Genomic DNA, 17,340 nt, shown 5'->3' on the forward strand with positions numbered 1-17,340 from the left:
CAACATCAGCTCCAAGAGCCAAGAAGCATAACTTTTTAAACCATTTTAAAAATCAACACATCACTGGGCTATACTACCTGAGCATGTGTCACAAAAGCCAAGCCATCCTTTATTCTGAGGGTAATGGAATGGTATCTTCTCTCTTCCTATCTCACTGAGTGGCTTGTGAGAATAAAACAGATGTGCAGTGTACTAAAAAATTCAATATACAAAGCTAGCATTCTATTCTAAAAGAGGGATGTAAAAAAAAATAGAATGGGATCAAGGGAAGAGAAAGGTAATATTCTTAAAGGGCACTGGTATAGTGAATGAGTACAATATAAGAAAATAAGCTTAAAGCTGCAGTATGAGATTTAATTTAAAATTGGTCATGAAACTAATATAATGTTATATGTCAATTACATCTCAATTTTTTAAAAAAAGGTGGTCAAGTGTTCTGAAACCTGTTACTAAAGGAGAGTGGAATCTGCAGCCCTGATGGTGCCATCACAGAACCCCAAGATCTAAGTTTACAGCCTCTACTATATAGAAGAAGTGTAGGGACAAAAATACCTGTTTTTATGCCTTCTCCCTTTAAATGAAACTTTCCAACTTAAACAGTTGAGGGTGCAATTAATATTTTAAAAATCAAAAACTACTTTCAATGTTCTCTACCTAATGTGCTTCATGTTATTTTAACCATTTAGTCAATGGAAGCTATGAGGAATGGGTGAAAGAGACTGATTTATCATATTCAGTGTATTTGTTCCAATTATAACATTCCAGATTTTATTTTGGGATCAAAGCTGACAAGTAAAAGACTAAATTGTCGCTTTCTGAAGACATGATTCCTGACTAGGAGTTTTAAAAGGCAGGCCTGCTGTTTGGCCCTTTTGAGGATGGAGGGAGCTGTGATTTAGGGTGGTCGCATCATTATAGGGTGCTTTCTACTTTCTATAAACTAGACTTGAATTGAGACATGGGATCTAGTGGTTTGCTGAGAAGGATTTAGCCTGCTGATTACTGGTTACCAGTTATTACTAGAGAATGTTCAAAAGTTTACACATAAAAATTACTCTGAGAGATGTTAATAATGTTCTATGTTGAAATAAAGAAAACATGGGCAGATAGGGACGTACACCAAAAAGTAACAAATAAAACCAACCAACCCACCAAATACAGTAACCATCAGAGTAAAGTTGGCAAGCAGGCCATCAACTGGGGCAAAATGATGATTAATGGATTACTGAGCTCTCAGAACTGACTAAAGAATTCTGTGCTTACTTTAGAGTCTTAAACGTTATGTCCCTTTAGGACTTCTGCATTTTAAGACGCCACTGTGGGGGACTTCCCTGGTGGCCTAGTGGTTAGGATTCTGGGCTTTCAATGCCGTGGCCTGGGTTCAATCCCTGGTCGGGGAACTGAGATCCTGCAAGCCAAGCAGTGTGGTTAAAAAAAAAAAAAAAAAAAAAAGCCACTGTGTCTAAAAAGCAAATCTATTTCAAACTTGGGGCTTTAGGAGTGACAATGATGGTGCAGAGGGGGAAGGAGGGAGAAAAAAGATCCTGTGGGGAAGTGGGGGGGTGGGGACAATGTCTTGGAGGGAAAAGCAAACTCCTTGTGTGGCTGAATTAGAATGTTCTAATTTAAAATATATGTAAATTTCACATTAATTACATTTTTTGACTATAGTTTACAAGCACTTCCTTTACATCAGACACTGTTATAAATTCTGGGGATAATGCAATGATAAAATACAGTGCTTTGTGGGGAAGATGTAGTGGGGAGGAGAGGACAGTATGAAGTGTCCAAGAATACTATGATCCTGGCTGATAAAACCCTTATTAAGTATGACTGAAAGTCACCTGTACATCTGTCAAGCATGGAAAGTTTCAAATACAAATCAATACAAAAAACTCTCATCTGATTAAACATCACAGACTGAACATACATTTACACACCTGTTTCCTTTCCACAAAATAAAGGGATAAACTTATAAATTCATGAGGACCTGAAGAATGGGAGGGGAAACAAACAACACACAGGAGATGTCCAAATTCTGGAAACCGGAAATAAAACAGAGCAAGTGCTTCAGCAGACTGAAGGGAAGAAGAGGGGAGAGTGCAGGGGAGGAGCCGCTAGAAAGCCAGCCACCTTGTGGCACAGAGCCTGGGAAGCACAGGTGTCTCAGAAAGTGGGGGGTACAAGGTGGGGCTGGAAACCAGAAGATTAGCTCAAAGCCTGTATGAGGAGTTAGGTCCCTTACTCAACCCAGTTTAACCATGTAACTGTCCCCACAGAGGGATATTCAGAGAAGAGAAAGTTGTTGAAAATATCAGAAATGAAAATAAATAAATAAAAGGTTGATTAGATGATAAAGTTGTAGGAAGCATGGAGAAATCAGAACAAAAAGAGAGAAAGAACACAGAATAGGAAAGAAAAGACAAAGCCAGAAGATCAATCCAGGAGGTACAATTCCTAATTAATGGGAATTCCAGAAGGAGAGAATAGAGAAAACAGAGGGAAGGAAATTATCAAAGAAGTAACACATAAACTTCCTGATCTAACAGCCATGAGTTACAGATGGCAAGAAAAGGCCAACCTCAAGGCCTATCATTTGAGATTTCAGAACTCTAGGGAAATGAGAAGATCCTTAAACTTCCAGAAGAGAAAGACTCAACACACATATTAGGGCCTGAAAATCAGAGTGGTTCCAGTCCTGTCGACTGCAACACTAGGAGGCAGAGGACAGGTCAGGAAGCATGACTCCAAGATCGTGAGAGGCAACTAGATTCTATACCCAACCAACCCTCCATCAAACGTGAGGATGGGATAAAGACGTCCAGATACATAAGATCTCAATGTATTTACCTCCCAAGCATCCTTTTTCTCGGGAAAATACTAAAGGATGATGCACTCCATTAAATGAGGACCCAGACTAAGTAAGGTAAAGACATGGGTAAGGTAACAGCATTCCACAGAGGGAAGAAGTAAATGATGATGACTGTGATGATGAACGCCCCAGGAAAAGTTATGAGAGACCTGACACATATACACTAATATGTATAAAGTAGATAACTAATGAGAACCTGCTGTATAGCACAGGGAACTCTACTTCACTTCGCTGTACAGTAGAAACTAACACAACATTGTAAAACAACCATACCCCAATTAAAAAAAAAAAAAAAAAAAGACCTGAAGAACAAAAACCCCCTTGGAAGGAGCCGTTTGGATTGGAAAGATGTGGTCCAAGAAAATAAAAAGCAAATAAAAACATGAATTAATAATTCTAGAGAAGTGAAAAGTTTTAAAAGAAAGAAGTTATATCCACAGTATATATTTCGTAAGTATTACAGAGTCAGATGTTGAAAAATGGGAAAAAAGATCCATAGATAACACAAGTAGCAGTAAAAACTTATCGTTTAGAAACACAGGAAACTGGCAGAGGAATCAGGTTTGAGAACGGGTGAAACAGGGATGTTTGTTTTAATGAGCTGGAGGACACTAGCATGGCCCTGTAACCTGTGAACACATACTGCTGATAAAAGTAAAAAGTGAAACAAATGTCCAAATTACTTAATTTTCTGTCTGTTATTTGGGTCTAGGAGCTTTATTATTATTTTTTAATTGAAGTATAGTTGATGTACCATATTATGTAAGTTACGGGTGTACAACATAGTGATTCACAATTTTTAAATGTTATACTCCATTTATGGTTATTATAAAGCACTGGCTATATTCCCTGTGTTGTACATGAGCTTAGGGGCTTTAATTTGGAGGAATCATCATGTGATGTGAAAGAATAAAAAATACGGCTGAAACAAGTGAAGGTGGAAGAAAAGGAATCAAAAAGAAGTAACAAAAAGAGCAACTGGTAAGGGATTTCTCGTACTCACCATCTCTCTGGCTATTTCCAGCGCTTCCTGCAGGCCATAGAGCCTGCCGCAGACCAGGTAGATTCCATTGGCCCAGAGAATACAACCCTCATGGACCCAAAATTCATTGCTGTCAAGAGGTAGTTCAGGGATTTGTAACTCCAACTCGGGGCCACCTTCTGAAGTGGTGGGCACGGAGGGCTTTGAGTCCAAAACAGTCTTTTCGCTGCTGCCCTCGGTGGTTGCTTTTTTACAAGGGAGCCCCCTGGACAGGGACCGGGGGCCTCCGCCACAGTCTTCTGAGCGGTGTCGCCGCTTAAACCTGGGGTGGGCGGCCAGGCTCCTCTGCTCCTTCTGCTGCTGCTGCTCTTCCTCCTCCTCAGTGTCCGTCTTGGAGCCATTTGAAGCGCTTTTGTGCCGTACCTTAACTTTGCTCTGCATTTCCGTGGCCCTCTTAGGAGGCGGATTCTTGGGGAGAGTGGCTGCATAATCTTGGGGATAAAAGGGTCCAAAGAGGTCGCCCATGTTGCGGTAACTGGCCCACTTGCCACACAGACAGCACACCAGGTGCCCCATAACAGAAGACTCTGTCACGACAGGTCCCTGCAGCATAAAGGATGAAGCTGGGAGCACCTTGCTTTCAGTGCTGCTGGGTGGAGGGGTCAGGGACCTCTGACCCTTCCGACCCCTCACCAATTTGGTCTGTTCTTCTTCCTCAGCATTGATGATTGTACAAACGGCTCCAAGTTCACACTTGTTTACTACATGGATATAAGGGAAAAAAGACTTGTTCTTGGCATCAGTTTTATCCAGTGGCTGAGTGGCATACTTCAGCTTGATCTCAGGTTCTTGGGGCTCTACGATGGGAACTGCTTGTTTGGTTTTCCGCTTCCTTGGCTGCGCCCCAGGCTTCCTTCTCTCCCTCCTTTGCCTCTGCTTTTTTGGCTTTGGCTCTCCATCTGCAGAACCTTCTGGTATCTGGGGGGGCTGAGGGGGTGGAGGTGGTGGCTGCTGTTGTTTCTTTTGCTTATTCACACTACCAATGGGTCTCCCCTTCTTCTTTCCTGATGGGAAATAACCCTTTGGGGGGAAACCCTCCTGTTTGGGGGAAATGGTCACTGTATCGTTCTCTTTCTCTTCAGCCTTGGGGTTTGCCTCAGGAGCGAATGAGCCCGCTGGAGGTACATTCTTTGAGTCAGGAAAGATTAAAGGTGCTGTCCCACCCAGGGAACCATCTGGTCTCCCTTGGTTACTCCCAGGCTTCTGTGAGGTTGCGGATGTCATGGCACCAGGAGGTTCCTTTCCAGCAGTGGCCGTGTCTGGGTGTGTCTCGGTCTTCACTTTGTCATCCCCACTGCCACGCCACTCCTCCGAAGATCGTGCAAGAGGCTTTTCTACGCTCAACTCCTGGTTTGTTGGACAGACTAGGTCAGACACCACCTCACCTTTTCTCTTCTCCATCTCGGCATCCTGAACAGCACCACTCCCGCCTTCGGGAGGGCCGCTCTTCAAAGACAGGATGTCATCCAGAGTAACCGTGTCTCCCGCAGCCTCCGCACTGTTCGAGGATGCACTCCTCCTAATGTTTGGGGATGTGATCTTCTGAACGATAGCTTCCAATTTCAACCCCCGTCCTTTCCGTGGGGGCAGTATTTTGGTCTTGGCAGGACTTGTGAGGGTAACAGCAGGGCAGTTTCTACCATCTGGACTTGGAAGGTCCTTGGAGGATTCTCTCTTAGGGATGGACTTGATCTCCTGGCTGTGAGAAAGATGGGCATAGGAATTGAAGGCTTTATCAGCACCTTCTTTTGATGGGTGAAGGAGGCGCCCTTTATCTTCAGCGTTACTGTTCTTCACATCTTGTGACTGTCTCTTACTGGGAATGGGAGAGATAAAAGAACGGACACGCCTCCTCATGATTAAGGGGTTTTGAGAAGAATGATCCTCTTGACCTGGAAGCCTTAGCATAACATTACTAGGTTTGGATGACTGTGTAGACTCAGCTAGCCCATGTCCGTCGGTCTCATGGGGTGGTCCATACCTTTTCTGACTGGACATTCCTGGAGGACCGCCGCTTTTGGCTGGAGAAGTTTGCCGAGAAAGATCCCAACAAGATTCTTGTTGTAACTTCTGGGAGCCGTGCTTCAATTCGATGCCTTTGTTAGAAAGACCATCACTAGACATGAGGCAGCGCCCACCATCCTGACCGCTGGGGTCATGGTAAGTCCCCATTGGTGGGCCATACATCATGCCATCTTTGTCATTCTTCAGGGGGCTCCGTACTCGGTCAAGAAACTGCTGCTGCCTTGGACTCTTGCGGGGTCCTTCCTGCCTGTGCTGAGCCGCAGCGATCACTCCCTGAGCAGAACTGCTGCTCCAGTCCTTATATTCCTCTTGTTGCTGTTGGTACATCTGTCTCTTGTAATGGAGCTGAGAATTCAAACCTGCATTGGGGTCCCCATAAGCATGAGCGCGAGTGTTTGTGTGATAAGCAGAGGCCAGGCTTTCTGAGTTGGGAGAAAAGGGAGTGTGCAAAGAACTCCTGTTGGCCCTCTCTGAAAAGGTCATATGTGGGTTTATGTGATGAGGGTCTCCCCCTGGGCCTCTGCTCCTCCCAGGAGACATCTTCAATTTTTCTGAAAAGTCATGATACTGAGAAGGGGAACGACCCCTCATGCCCTCCCGACCACCAACTCGGCCAGGGACTCGCCGCATTGGCGTGGGTCTGCCGTCCTGTGGGCCATAGTCTGAGATGGAATCATGGGTAGCTGCTCCAGGGCTGGCGTTGCCTCGGTAAGACTCATGCTTGATGCTAGCAGGGTGGCAGTGGTCTCCAGATTTCTTGTTGTTGAAACTAGCTTGGGACTTGGATTGTTCAAAGTCTTCCTCTTTTATCTGCCCACTCTGCGATTTCAGCTTTGTTTCCATGGACACCAACCCACCTGGAAGAATGACCGACTGACTTAAACTTGGATTGAGACGTTCATTCCTCCCAAGTCTGGTGTCGGCACCCATGTGTCCCAGTGAGTGAGCCCCCGGGTCTCTGACAATCTGTCTTAGTGGAGAAATATCACAGATCACTGATCTTCTTTCAGAGAGGGAACCCCCGGGCTCATGGGCTGATGACTGAGGCTCTATTTCAAACTTTCTGGGAATTGGATAGTCAGCCAAATTGATCTGTTTCATTTCAGGAGCCGAGCCACTTGATTTCCTTTCCCAGGGGCCCCAGTGGGGATTTTCTAATAGGGAACCAATGCTTTTGTTCAAAAGGCCCCTGCTAGCTAATTCATTGGTTTGACTAACTAACACATTAGGCCTTGTGGCTCCTTCTAGGCCACCAGCCATGCCCTGGTGCTCCTGAGTACTCCTAGAATATCTCCTGTCAGGGTGGTGGTGGTAACCCTGAAGCACTTCCTGCAGGAGGCTAGGGAACTTTTCATTCCTACCCTTTCGCTCCCCATGGCTAGTGAAGTCCCCCTTATCTTGTCCTGTAGGAAACTGAGGAAAGCCACTGACATTTCTTGGCACGGCTGGCCCAAAGCTATCCTTGTAACTATAGCGCAAGCTTCCAGGAGATTTGCTAGGCTCAGTTCTGCCTATAAAACCAGAGCCCCCTGTGGAGTGCCCGCTCTGGCCGTTTCCTTCTCCATTGTGGTTGGAGTTATTATCTCCATTTTTGTTTCCTTTATTTCCTCCTCCCGGAGGCTCTGGCTGTGGAAGTGACGCATGACTGGTTTCCTTTCCCCCGCCAGTGCTGGGTGGCCTCTGAGTGGCTGCAGGATCATCCTCTTGGGAGCCTTTTTCTTGCCCACCAGGTTTTTCTACCCGACTTGTCATAGCTTCCCGGGAGACAATCACCCCAACTGTCTTCTCACTGACTTTTGGGTTGCCCTCAGATGACAATGGCATGTCCTTAGCACCTGGTGAGGCGGTCTCTTCTCTGGCTACAGGACTGGCACTGAGTCTGGGGGCTTCATTCTGAGTGACTTGTGCTGGTGAGGAGCCTGCTTTCTCTGAGGCTCCACCCTTGTAGGTGGTGTCAGAACTGGTGCTCTGGCCACTTAGCTGCCTCACCCTCTCACCTTGATCCTCGGAACTGCTGGAGCAGCCTCCATCCAGCGACTCTGCCATAGGGGACTTCAGTTGTTCTTCAGCCTGTGAGGAGCCTTCGGAGTTTGTGCAGCTGTCTGCTTTCTTAGAAGATGAAGAAGGCCTCTTGGAGGTCTTCTTCTGAGGTGTCAGTGCATCGGAAAGTAGCATGTGTTGAACAGTATTAGGAAGATTGGCCACTTGCGTACTCAGGGCACTCAAACTACTCAACCCAGGATCTGTCAGCCGCTTTTCTGGCACCCCTTCTAGTCCAAACCCTTTGAAGCCTGCAGCATGAGAATTAGGACTGGGCATCATTGATGGGGTTGGGCTGAGTTGAGGCATTAACTGTAGAATTCTGTTTCTGGAACCCATCGGCACATTGCCTTGCCCACACTGGAGATTCTCCCCACTCTGCATAAGAGGAGATGGGGTAGAGCTACAGCTTGGAGACTGAACCACAGAGGCAGCCGGGGAAGGGTTAGAAATGGGGCTGAAGTTCTGGTGAAACTGCATGGGGGACCTCACAGGAACCTCGGGCTGGCTGTACTGCCCCACCTGGCTTTGCAGCGGCAGCTTGGTGGCAGTGTTGGTATACTGCATCACATGCTGCGGATGCTGCTGCTGCTGCTGCTGCTGCTGCTGCTGTTGCTGTTGCTGCTGCTGCTGCTGCTGCTGCTGCCCCTGCTGGGCCCCTTGTGGAATCTTCGTCTGTTCAAAATTCTTCATAGATTGAGGCTGATAGCTGTAATTCGATTGTGTTCCGTAAGCCTGTGCATTAGAACCCACATTATGTCCTTCGTACTGGGATCCAGCATTCACACTGTAACTGCCGTCATAGCTCTGTCCAGACTGGCTGAAGCGTTGTGGTGAAGGGAAGGAGGAGGAGGTCGTGGCAGAAGACTGGTAGTGTTGGCCAAACTGACCCACTCTTAACTGGTAACCAGTGGCAGAGGCTGGCAGAGTTGAGGGCCGCTGCATCGGCTGCATGTGGGATGAGCCGGACGCTGGCTGGCCAGTGGCCTGCGGCAGAGGCTGATGGGACTGGTAAAGCTGCTGTCTCAACTGCTGCACTTGCTGCTGCTGTTGGCTGGAAGGCTGCTGCTGGTACTGAGCGCTCCCTGGAGAGAAAGGTCCCGTGTAATCCTGCTGATAATGAGACACGCCACCAAGGGCAGAGTGCTGTGCTTGAAACTGGCCCACATGACCCTCACTCCCATACTGATTGCCAAAGCTGCTCCCCTGGGGGGGTCCATAGCTCTGCACAGGCCCAGAAGGCCTTCGCTGAGCAGGCTGCGGGGTTCCGGCTGCCACGGGGTCTTTGCTGCCTGCCATGTAGTAAAAGTCTCCAGCCTCTTTCCTGAAACCCTGGTAGCCCTGATGGCCGGAGGTTTCGCTAGCCATTGCCGCTGCTGCAGCAGCAGCCGCTGTTCCTCGTCGTCCACCACCACTGCTGCTGCCACTGCCACCACTACTGCCACCTGCACCCCCAAAATTCTGGAACATCTGGGCCTGGCGAGGGCTGAACTCTTCTATCCGGGATGAGCCGTGTACCTCCTGTGGGTAGCTCTGCTGGTTTCCGTGGTAACTGCTTTGCTCCCGGAAGGACTGCATACTGTTCAGCAGCACCGCAGCAGGCCAACAGCCCTCCTGGAAATGGAAGAAAAAAAAAACGAGTATTAGACATGCATCTCCTCAGTACAAATAAAATCAAGTTTAGAGATGGAGGGGACGTGAAAATTCAGATGCCCAGATGAGATTAACTGGTTTGAATTTCATCTCCTTTATTTCTTATCCTATCCATTTCTGAAGCTGCAAATAAGCAAAGAAACATCCATAAGAGTGAGGCAGAAGTCTACGATAGTATGAAAAGAAACATTCATTCTGGGTAAATACAAATTCAATATAGTAAAAACCTCACTATTAGATAAATGAGCCCCCAAAATATGGGGCTATATTGTCAATAAAAAATCCAACAATTTTTAAAAAGTCTTCCAGTTATGGTGGGGGAGGGGTGAGAAAAAACACTTTCATATAGTTTGTTTCATGTATTATTAGACTGATTATTGAACTGAGAGTCTCACTTAATGATGAGGCAGTTACTCCCCTCCCCGACTCTGAGAAATAGAACTGGCCTGAGAACAGAAGTCAGCTCCTTATATCCTAATGCATGTGACTGCAGGTTTACTATAATTACCAACAATCTGTGATGGTGGGTGACCCCGGGACACTCAACTCTTAACACTGCATGGATTCCTTATTGCTTCAGTCAGCTATACAATCTTAGGGGTTAACCTCTTCTTGACACATAAGTATGTCCAAGCCCCACCACCCGCCCCCATCCTCAACTCCCAGGTTCAAAGGGCTAGGCATCATAAGCCAAAGTAGCAGTGATTATTTGTCCAGATTCTTTCCGGAGGTTTCCAAGAAGTTTTAGCATCTCTGACCCCCATGTAGTTTTTGACTTGCCAATCTAGTATTCACAAAGTTATTATTGGCCATTCCTATGAAAGAGAGAATTCAGTCACACAGGAGAACAGCAAAAGATATAGAGGAAAATTAGAATTCACCAAGCCTAGGACCTAGACTCTTCCCAAAGTCATCTGATTGGGTCAACACTTTGCATTACATTTGCTAATGTAATTCTCATGTAATATAATACTCCTCTTAAACAATTAATCAAGAGCTGTTTTTGTTAATTGGAGTATAATTGCTTTACAATGTTGTGTTATTTTCTGCTGTACAGTGAAGTGAATCAGCTATATGTATACATATATCCCCTACCTCTAGGTCTTCCCTCCCACCCCAACCCCCCCATCCCACCCATCTAGGTCGTCACAGAGCACCAAGCTGAGCCCCCTGTGCTGTACCGCAGGTTTCCACTAGCTCTCTATTTTACACCTTTTGCCTGGGCCTGTCTCCTCAGAGTCAGAGATGAATAAGACAAGGTCAAACTGCTCCAAATGACTTTAGAATCAATTATTCAAAAAAGAAATTACAAAACACACATGGGCTAGGGTAAGTTAAGACAAAGTTTTCCTACAATGGCTTATGAATCTACTTTCTTAATTCCCTCTCAGGGGAGCTGAAAAAGAAGTTGCGGGCAGGAAAGTCAGTGATTCTTTTAAAAGGTGAGTTGGTAAGCTGGATTCTGTATCTCCAAGCCCTGCAGTGGCTCCCCATTTCATCCCAAGTGAAGCTGGTCTGGGAGGCCCACCCCCTACCTCCTAACTTCTCTGACGTCCTCCTCTGCCACTCTCTGCCCTAGTTCTGCTGTCTCCTTGCCTCTGGGCCGGGCCACCAGCATTTCTACAGAGGAACTTTGCTCTTGCCGGCGATGCTCCTCCTCCAGAGGCACACGGCTTGCCCCTTTACTTCCTTCCAGGAACCAGTTTGGCTTTCCCCTGGCCATCCTATTAAAAAACAGCTAACTCCACACCCTCACCTGGGCCTTCCTGATTCCCCTGCCTTGTTTCCTCCCCAGTATTTATTCCCAACAGGTACATATGCGCTACTTCTATACTATCTGTCCCCAGCCCCCACTAGAATGTAAACTTCCAAGGGCAGAGACTTGGTGCCTTGCTGTAATCCTCCTGTCATTAAAACAGTAAGGAGCACACAGCAGGCATTCTATAAACCAGTAAATGCACAAGAAGTAAGCCTCAGAGAACCAGGCGAGAACTTCCATACTCAGAGGTGGTGGTGTGGCAGTGAGATGAGAGAAGAGCAGGAAAAGAAAATAGAATATGACTGATCTGAAAGCAGAGCTAGATGATGCCTGAGATCCTACCTGTAAAATTATCCAGTTCCAGAGGGAAAAAACCCCACTTAAGTCCATATGAGAGCTGTGAGGAGACTGCAGAAATTAAACATGGACCACAGCTGAAGATGGTCAGCAACTCTAAACTCTGAAAGCTTGACCTACTTCTTCCTGAAGTATCTTAAGTCTGAATAGCTAGACAAGAGTCTACTACTTGGATATTAAGTTTGATTATATAATCACATGACCCAAAGTCACCTTTAAACATTCAAGTACAAATAATCTCAGAATCTAAAGGAAACCTCTTCTCATCCTCTTCAAAATGCCTTTGCAACAGACAGCCATTTTCTGTGTTCCACTGCATCTGCTGGGCAACAGATAACTCCTACTGGAGTGCTTACTGTAGTGCTTGATACTGTACCAGCACTTTACAAGCACTGACTCACTGAATCCGCACAAAATCAGCATCCTCATCTTCCAGATGAGGAAACTGAAGCACAGAGTTCACAAGGCTGGCCTGGCAGTCTGCACCTTCAGGCCACGTTCTTAACACTACAGTACCCAGAGGATCTAATATGAGTCAGTGACAACTGCCACTTGTCCTGTCAGAGGTCAGCCTTGAAAGTGGATGACCCCACCAACAATACTTTGAAGTTATGTGCTTCTCTATTCCCCTCTCACAAGGACGTCCCCATTAAGCCACTTAGGGTAAGTTAGTAAGCACCTTAGGAACTGAGACTGTCAGGACCAATTCTGTCCACACAGGTATTCTTCCTGTTTGTGGTGTCCTACCCTAGCTCTTAATGCCAATGGCTTTCTCTACATGATAAAAGGCAGCTACTAAATCTGGCAGTTTAATGAAAACCTTCCTTGAGAGATCATCTCTCCATAAATAAACATCTTACATGTTGTTTAATTAATCCTTCTGTAAATAAAATCAGTCTTCTGAAAAATGAGTATATAAACAATGTTGCCACTTGCTCCAAATTTTTCCTCAGCAAGAGCTGCTAAGAAGTAAAGAACACTGTAACATCAGCACTTCCCGCCTCCGCCTCCGGCTGCCTGGCTCCTCAGAGAATCCCATCTCCAGAGTGGGAGACAGATTTAGGTACAGTTCCTTCGGAGGTGTGCTCTCAGCCCTTCTCAGAGGTTTCCTGTCCTGTATGATGTCATCCTCTTCCCTATTGTTATTGTTCTGGTTTATGGACTAGATGAAAAAAGACTAGAGAAAAAAAAAAAACCACAGCCAGGTATCTCCTGCAGGGTATTAGTCAAGTTAAACACTCTCGGTACACATGAAGTATCTGATCACCAGAAAGTGGGTGCAAGTTCATTTTTTAGTATTTCCAAGTAAAGCAATTAGGAAAACCAAGTATACCAGCAATTGAAAATGTAAACCCAAAGTACTAATTTTAGCAGCAGTGTATAAAATAAGCTACTAATAGATAATTCCAATACTGTCCCATCATTTAAGAAAAGCAGAGCATCAGTGTAATCAGTTTTATAGCTTCATGATTAATAGTGGCAAATGCCTGAACTTCCTCGTTTGAATGAGTACAGATGCAGTAAAGAAAAAATGACACTCTAAAAGGAAGCAAAGTCACCCATAAGGAATTTCTATACCTAATATGAAAAAGGTTTACCAACTCGCCTCCCTCCCCAACTCTCCCCTTCCTGGTTCTCTCCCATTTTCCTAAACCTCCGAATGGTTTCGGGAGGGCTATGGAGGCGCACTGGTGAAGTCCAGAACGTAGTGCCTTATGTGTTCCATGGTTCATGATCCAGAGTCCACACTGACCTCACTACAAGCACTGCTTCCCCCTGCAGCCGCACTCTCCACCCTACCCCAGGGCCAAGGACCTTGCCATCTTGTAGAAAACCAACATTAGCCTTCTTTGTCCTTCTTCCTCCTCGTGTCCGATATCATCCCACTCCCCAAACCATTCTCTTCTCCACGAAGTTTTCCAAACTGTCTTCAAGACAGTTTCCTTGAGAGATCTTTTCCAGTACCTGCTTCCTCTTTTATTCAGGTTTAACCTTTGATTTTCTGCTTATTGTCCTCCCTTACCTTGAAAAAATGCTTTACTCTTCAAGATGTTAACAACACAAATACTTATAGTTATGGCCCTTGTCTGGTGGATTATTCTGCTTTCCCTCCAACCTTACTCCTCACCCACCTCCATCCTACTGTCTCTGGGAGGGGGCACCATAGGGACCGTCAAGAGGCTCCACTGCCCCTCTGGCTTCTGGTCCAGTTGCCTGGAAGAGGCAGGAGGAGGGTGAGGAGGAGGAATTTACCCTCCTGGCTCCCACCCTGCAGTGGCTGAGACTGGCTGAGATGACCCACCAATGGCCAAGCCCCGGGTGGGCAACCTCAGCAGCCACCGTCTCCAGGCTCGAGGAATGGCTTCCTCCTCTTGCCTTCCAGGCCCAGGGATACTAACACCTCCTGCTACTGCTAGCCCAGGAGACTCCACTTTCTCTACTGGTGTCCCCAGTCCCTGCTCGCCCTTTGTAAATAGTCCCAGTTCTGCACTGTGGACAACTCAGCAGCATTGTGACCACCCTCTTTCTAAGTTCTCCTCTGCAGACCAGAACCTGGGAGCTACCTTTTCAGAACCCTTTTTCCAGCATAATCTGGGTTAGAGTTTACAAAGAGGAGCACAAGAAAGATTTGAAAGGCAGAAGAAAAGGAGACGGTAATACTCCTGGAGGTGGCTGCAGCAGACGTGGATTCCTAAGCGGCTTCCCCATGAGCTCACAAGAACCACTCACTGTGGTGTTTCAGTGTGAGATGATCGGTAGCAGCTTCCCTGACCTTCCCAATCCCAGTTCTTCCAATGGTTGGGTAAATCCTTAATTCCTCTATCAAAACTCTTCATACCTGGAATAGAAAGCTTCCTTTTGCCTGAATGAAACAATTAAATGCTCCTTAAATTACCCAGTTTGAGTGTGCCATCTGTTTCCCACCAGGACCCTGACTAATATCGTTCTTCTCTCATTCCTAGGATTTCAGAGTAGAATATTATCACTTGGGAAGGGAGAGACTTCTATTTCATGCAACATACCAGAGGGTCTAAAAATCCTCCCATAACAAAACACCTATAAATGTCAGACAAAATGCACAGCCAAGCTGCAAGGAGGAAAGAAATGCCCAGGATTCAAAATTGGTTGGGACTCTGACCGCCAGGGATGGGGTGGGTCAGGTATGCAGGACTTACTAACCATATGGTAATGGTTTTAATGACAAGGCCTCCAGCCCTCTTTTGGTGGTGGTGGGGAGACAGAACAGTCACTTTTGCATGTAAAGACTCTAGGCAGTGTCACTTGTGGCTGGATTAATTTCCATAAAGATGACAAAATACATTTTTAGGCAGTCACCAACTCATTCTCAAGGACAAAAATGTTCTTTCCTCAATTGACCCAACTTCCTATCCCCAAGGAGAACCACGATCACCTCTTAGACATCCCTAGGCAAGATGCTTGAGAACAACCTCAAACTCATCTCTTCCTTGAACTCTTTGTATTTATGGTGTTACCTAATCCTGTGACTTTTCCACCTCTTGGATTTGCCCTTTACCTCTCCAGCCTTGTCACTGCCATTCTCATCTTTCTTGGACTAGAATAACATCTCTAGAAGGTCTCTTTCCCAGAACCAATCACCTGGAACAGCTTTTCTTCACCTGCTGTTTTGACAGCATTGCCTCCCCACATGCCTTGAAGCCCTCTGGCATCTTCCCAACCCAATTTCTGCTCATCTCCACCCTCTCAATCAAACCTGCTCCATCCGCTCTGGGCCATCGTCCTGCCCTCACCTTGAAGCCATCTCTGAAACATCCCTAGGTCCACAAATTCCTTCCTACTGAGTCAGGTCATATGGTTCCCAGAATCTTAAGAGCTCCTGAAATGTGACCTTTTCCCCAAGTCTTCCTTGAAGCAGGTCATTTGTTAGCTTTTCTCTGTTAGTAAAAACAAACTTAGTGAAGTGCATTTGCCTTTAACCACTATCTAAAGGTATGCACTATTGATGATAATAGCTACCATTTATTCTGTGTGTCAGGCACTGGGTAGTTTTACATATATTTCAACTTACAGGTGAGAAAAAAAAAACAGATAAATTATGTAATTTGCCAAAAGTCACTCTTCTAGGATAAACTGAAGCTGATATCCTATAACTCAAATTCTTTTGGTTCTAAAACCCACTTTCCCTTCTTTCACTGTACCACAAATTGAGCAAGGAGCACTTAAATCCAGGTTTTAAATATTCCTAACACTTTGGGTCTTCCCTGGCGGTCCAGTGGTTAAGACTCCACGCTTCCACTGCAGGGGGCACAGGTTTGATCCCTGGTCAGGGAACAAAGATCCCACATGCCTAGCAGCACAGCCAGGAAAAAAAAAAAAAAAAAAATCCTAACACTTAGACAATAACTGTAGCTATCACCTATTTCCTGCATCTCTAACACAAGCCACACACTGTACCAGGCACTTTACATAAATATTAATGTATTTAATCCTCACCATGCTCTAACAAGTATTAGTGCTCCTTTCTGTAAAGTGAGGCTCAGAGAAGTTAAACAAGCAAAACATTCATAGTAAACAGACAGGTGGGATATGGAATGCCCACCCCAGAACCCAACCTGTACTTCTGACAGAAGCCTTCCATGAAACAGCAGCAAGACTTTGACAGATTGGGAGTTATTTTAGAAGGAAATCTTGAAATTTTCCAGAGTTGAGTTGACTTTCTATACCTGGGTAGTTCTATGTTGTTTGCTCTATGTATGTGCAAACATGGAATCTTCCTAAGTAGATCAGGCAAAAAGATTTGCTCAAGGTTTTGATTTGATATTTCATATTCTATATCATATTTGCAGATGAACAGAGCCTAGACCCTTCTTGGTGGCTGACAGGTGTCTCAGTACAATTAGGCCTTAAGAGTAAGATAATGTGCTGATGGTGCTGGCCTGTCCCTGGCTTGGGAGCCCAGAAAGCAGCTTAAGGAACCAACTCAGAATTTGCAAGTCTGTCGTCTAGAGGAAAAGACACCCACCAGAGTGCTACAGATGTAAGAAGTTTGCTCTGAGGGTCAAAATCTGTTTTGTATTAACCATGCAAGCTATAAAACACATCCACCTTCAACCACGATCAAATACATTGCTGGCAAAAAGTGGGAGCACAAATTCATAGCTATTAAATTAAAAAAAGAAAAAAAGCAGAGATGATATGACACCTGGTGAGGTTGGGGTGAAGCTGGTACAAACAATAGCAAAAGCAGCATAAATTATTACAACCCTTTGGAAAAGCTATTTGGTAATAAAAATATTAACATCTTTTGACCCAGTAATTCTATCAATATTTACTAGATTTCTATCCTAAGGAAATCTCAAAACAACCAAGCAAAAACCACAGTACCAACGTATTCACTCCAGTGATACCTATAAGCAGAAAAGATGGGCAAGAATCTAACTTTTTAGCATTTGAAAATGATTAAACACATTATGGTATTTTCACTCAATGAAATAGTACATATTCATTGAAAACAACTGTGAAGATTCTAGCACCATAGGAAATGCCTGTTTTACATACTAAGATGAAGAAAAGTAACCATATGTGTGCTATGGTTACAACTATCTGGAAGTC

General features: G+C 45.4%; 1 protein-coding gene across 5 annotated transcripts in view; it reads right to left on the reverse strand.

Moving 5' to 3' along the window:
* Positions 1-17,340, reverse strand: part of TCF20 (transcription factor 20) — a 189,043-nt gene that overhangs the window by 43,114 nt on the left and 128,589 nt on the right. For 4 of the 5 annotated variants that reach the window (XM_067698289.1, XM_067698291.1, XM_067698290.1 and 1 more), the window contains one exon: positions 3,876-9,593. In XM_067698289.1, the coding sequence (XP_067554390.1) occupies positions 3,876-9,593 (5,718 nt within the window). The remainder of the gene's footprint in view (positions 1-3,875; positions 9,594-17,340) is intronic. The other variant, XM_067698294.1, reaches the window with a different exon arrangement.

This window comes from Pseudorca crassidens, chromosome 11 (genome assembly GCF_039906515.1).
Source record: "Pseudorca crassidens isolate mPseCra1 chromosome 11, mPseCra1.hap1, whole genome shotgun sequence".
Classification (NCBI taxonomy): domain Eukaryota; kingdom Metazoa; phylum Chordata; class Mammalia; order Artiodactyla; family Delphinidae; genus Pseudorca; species Pseudorca crassidens.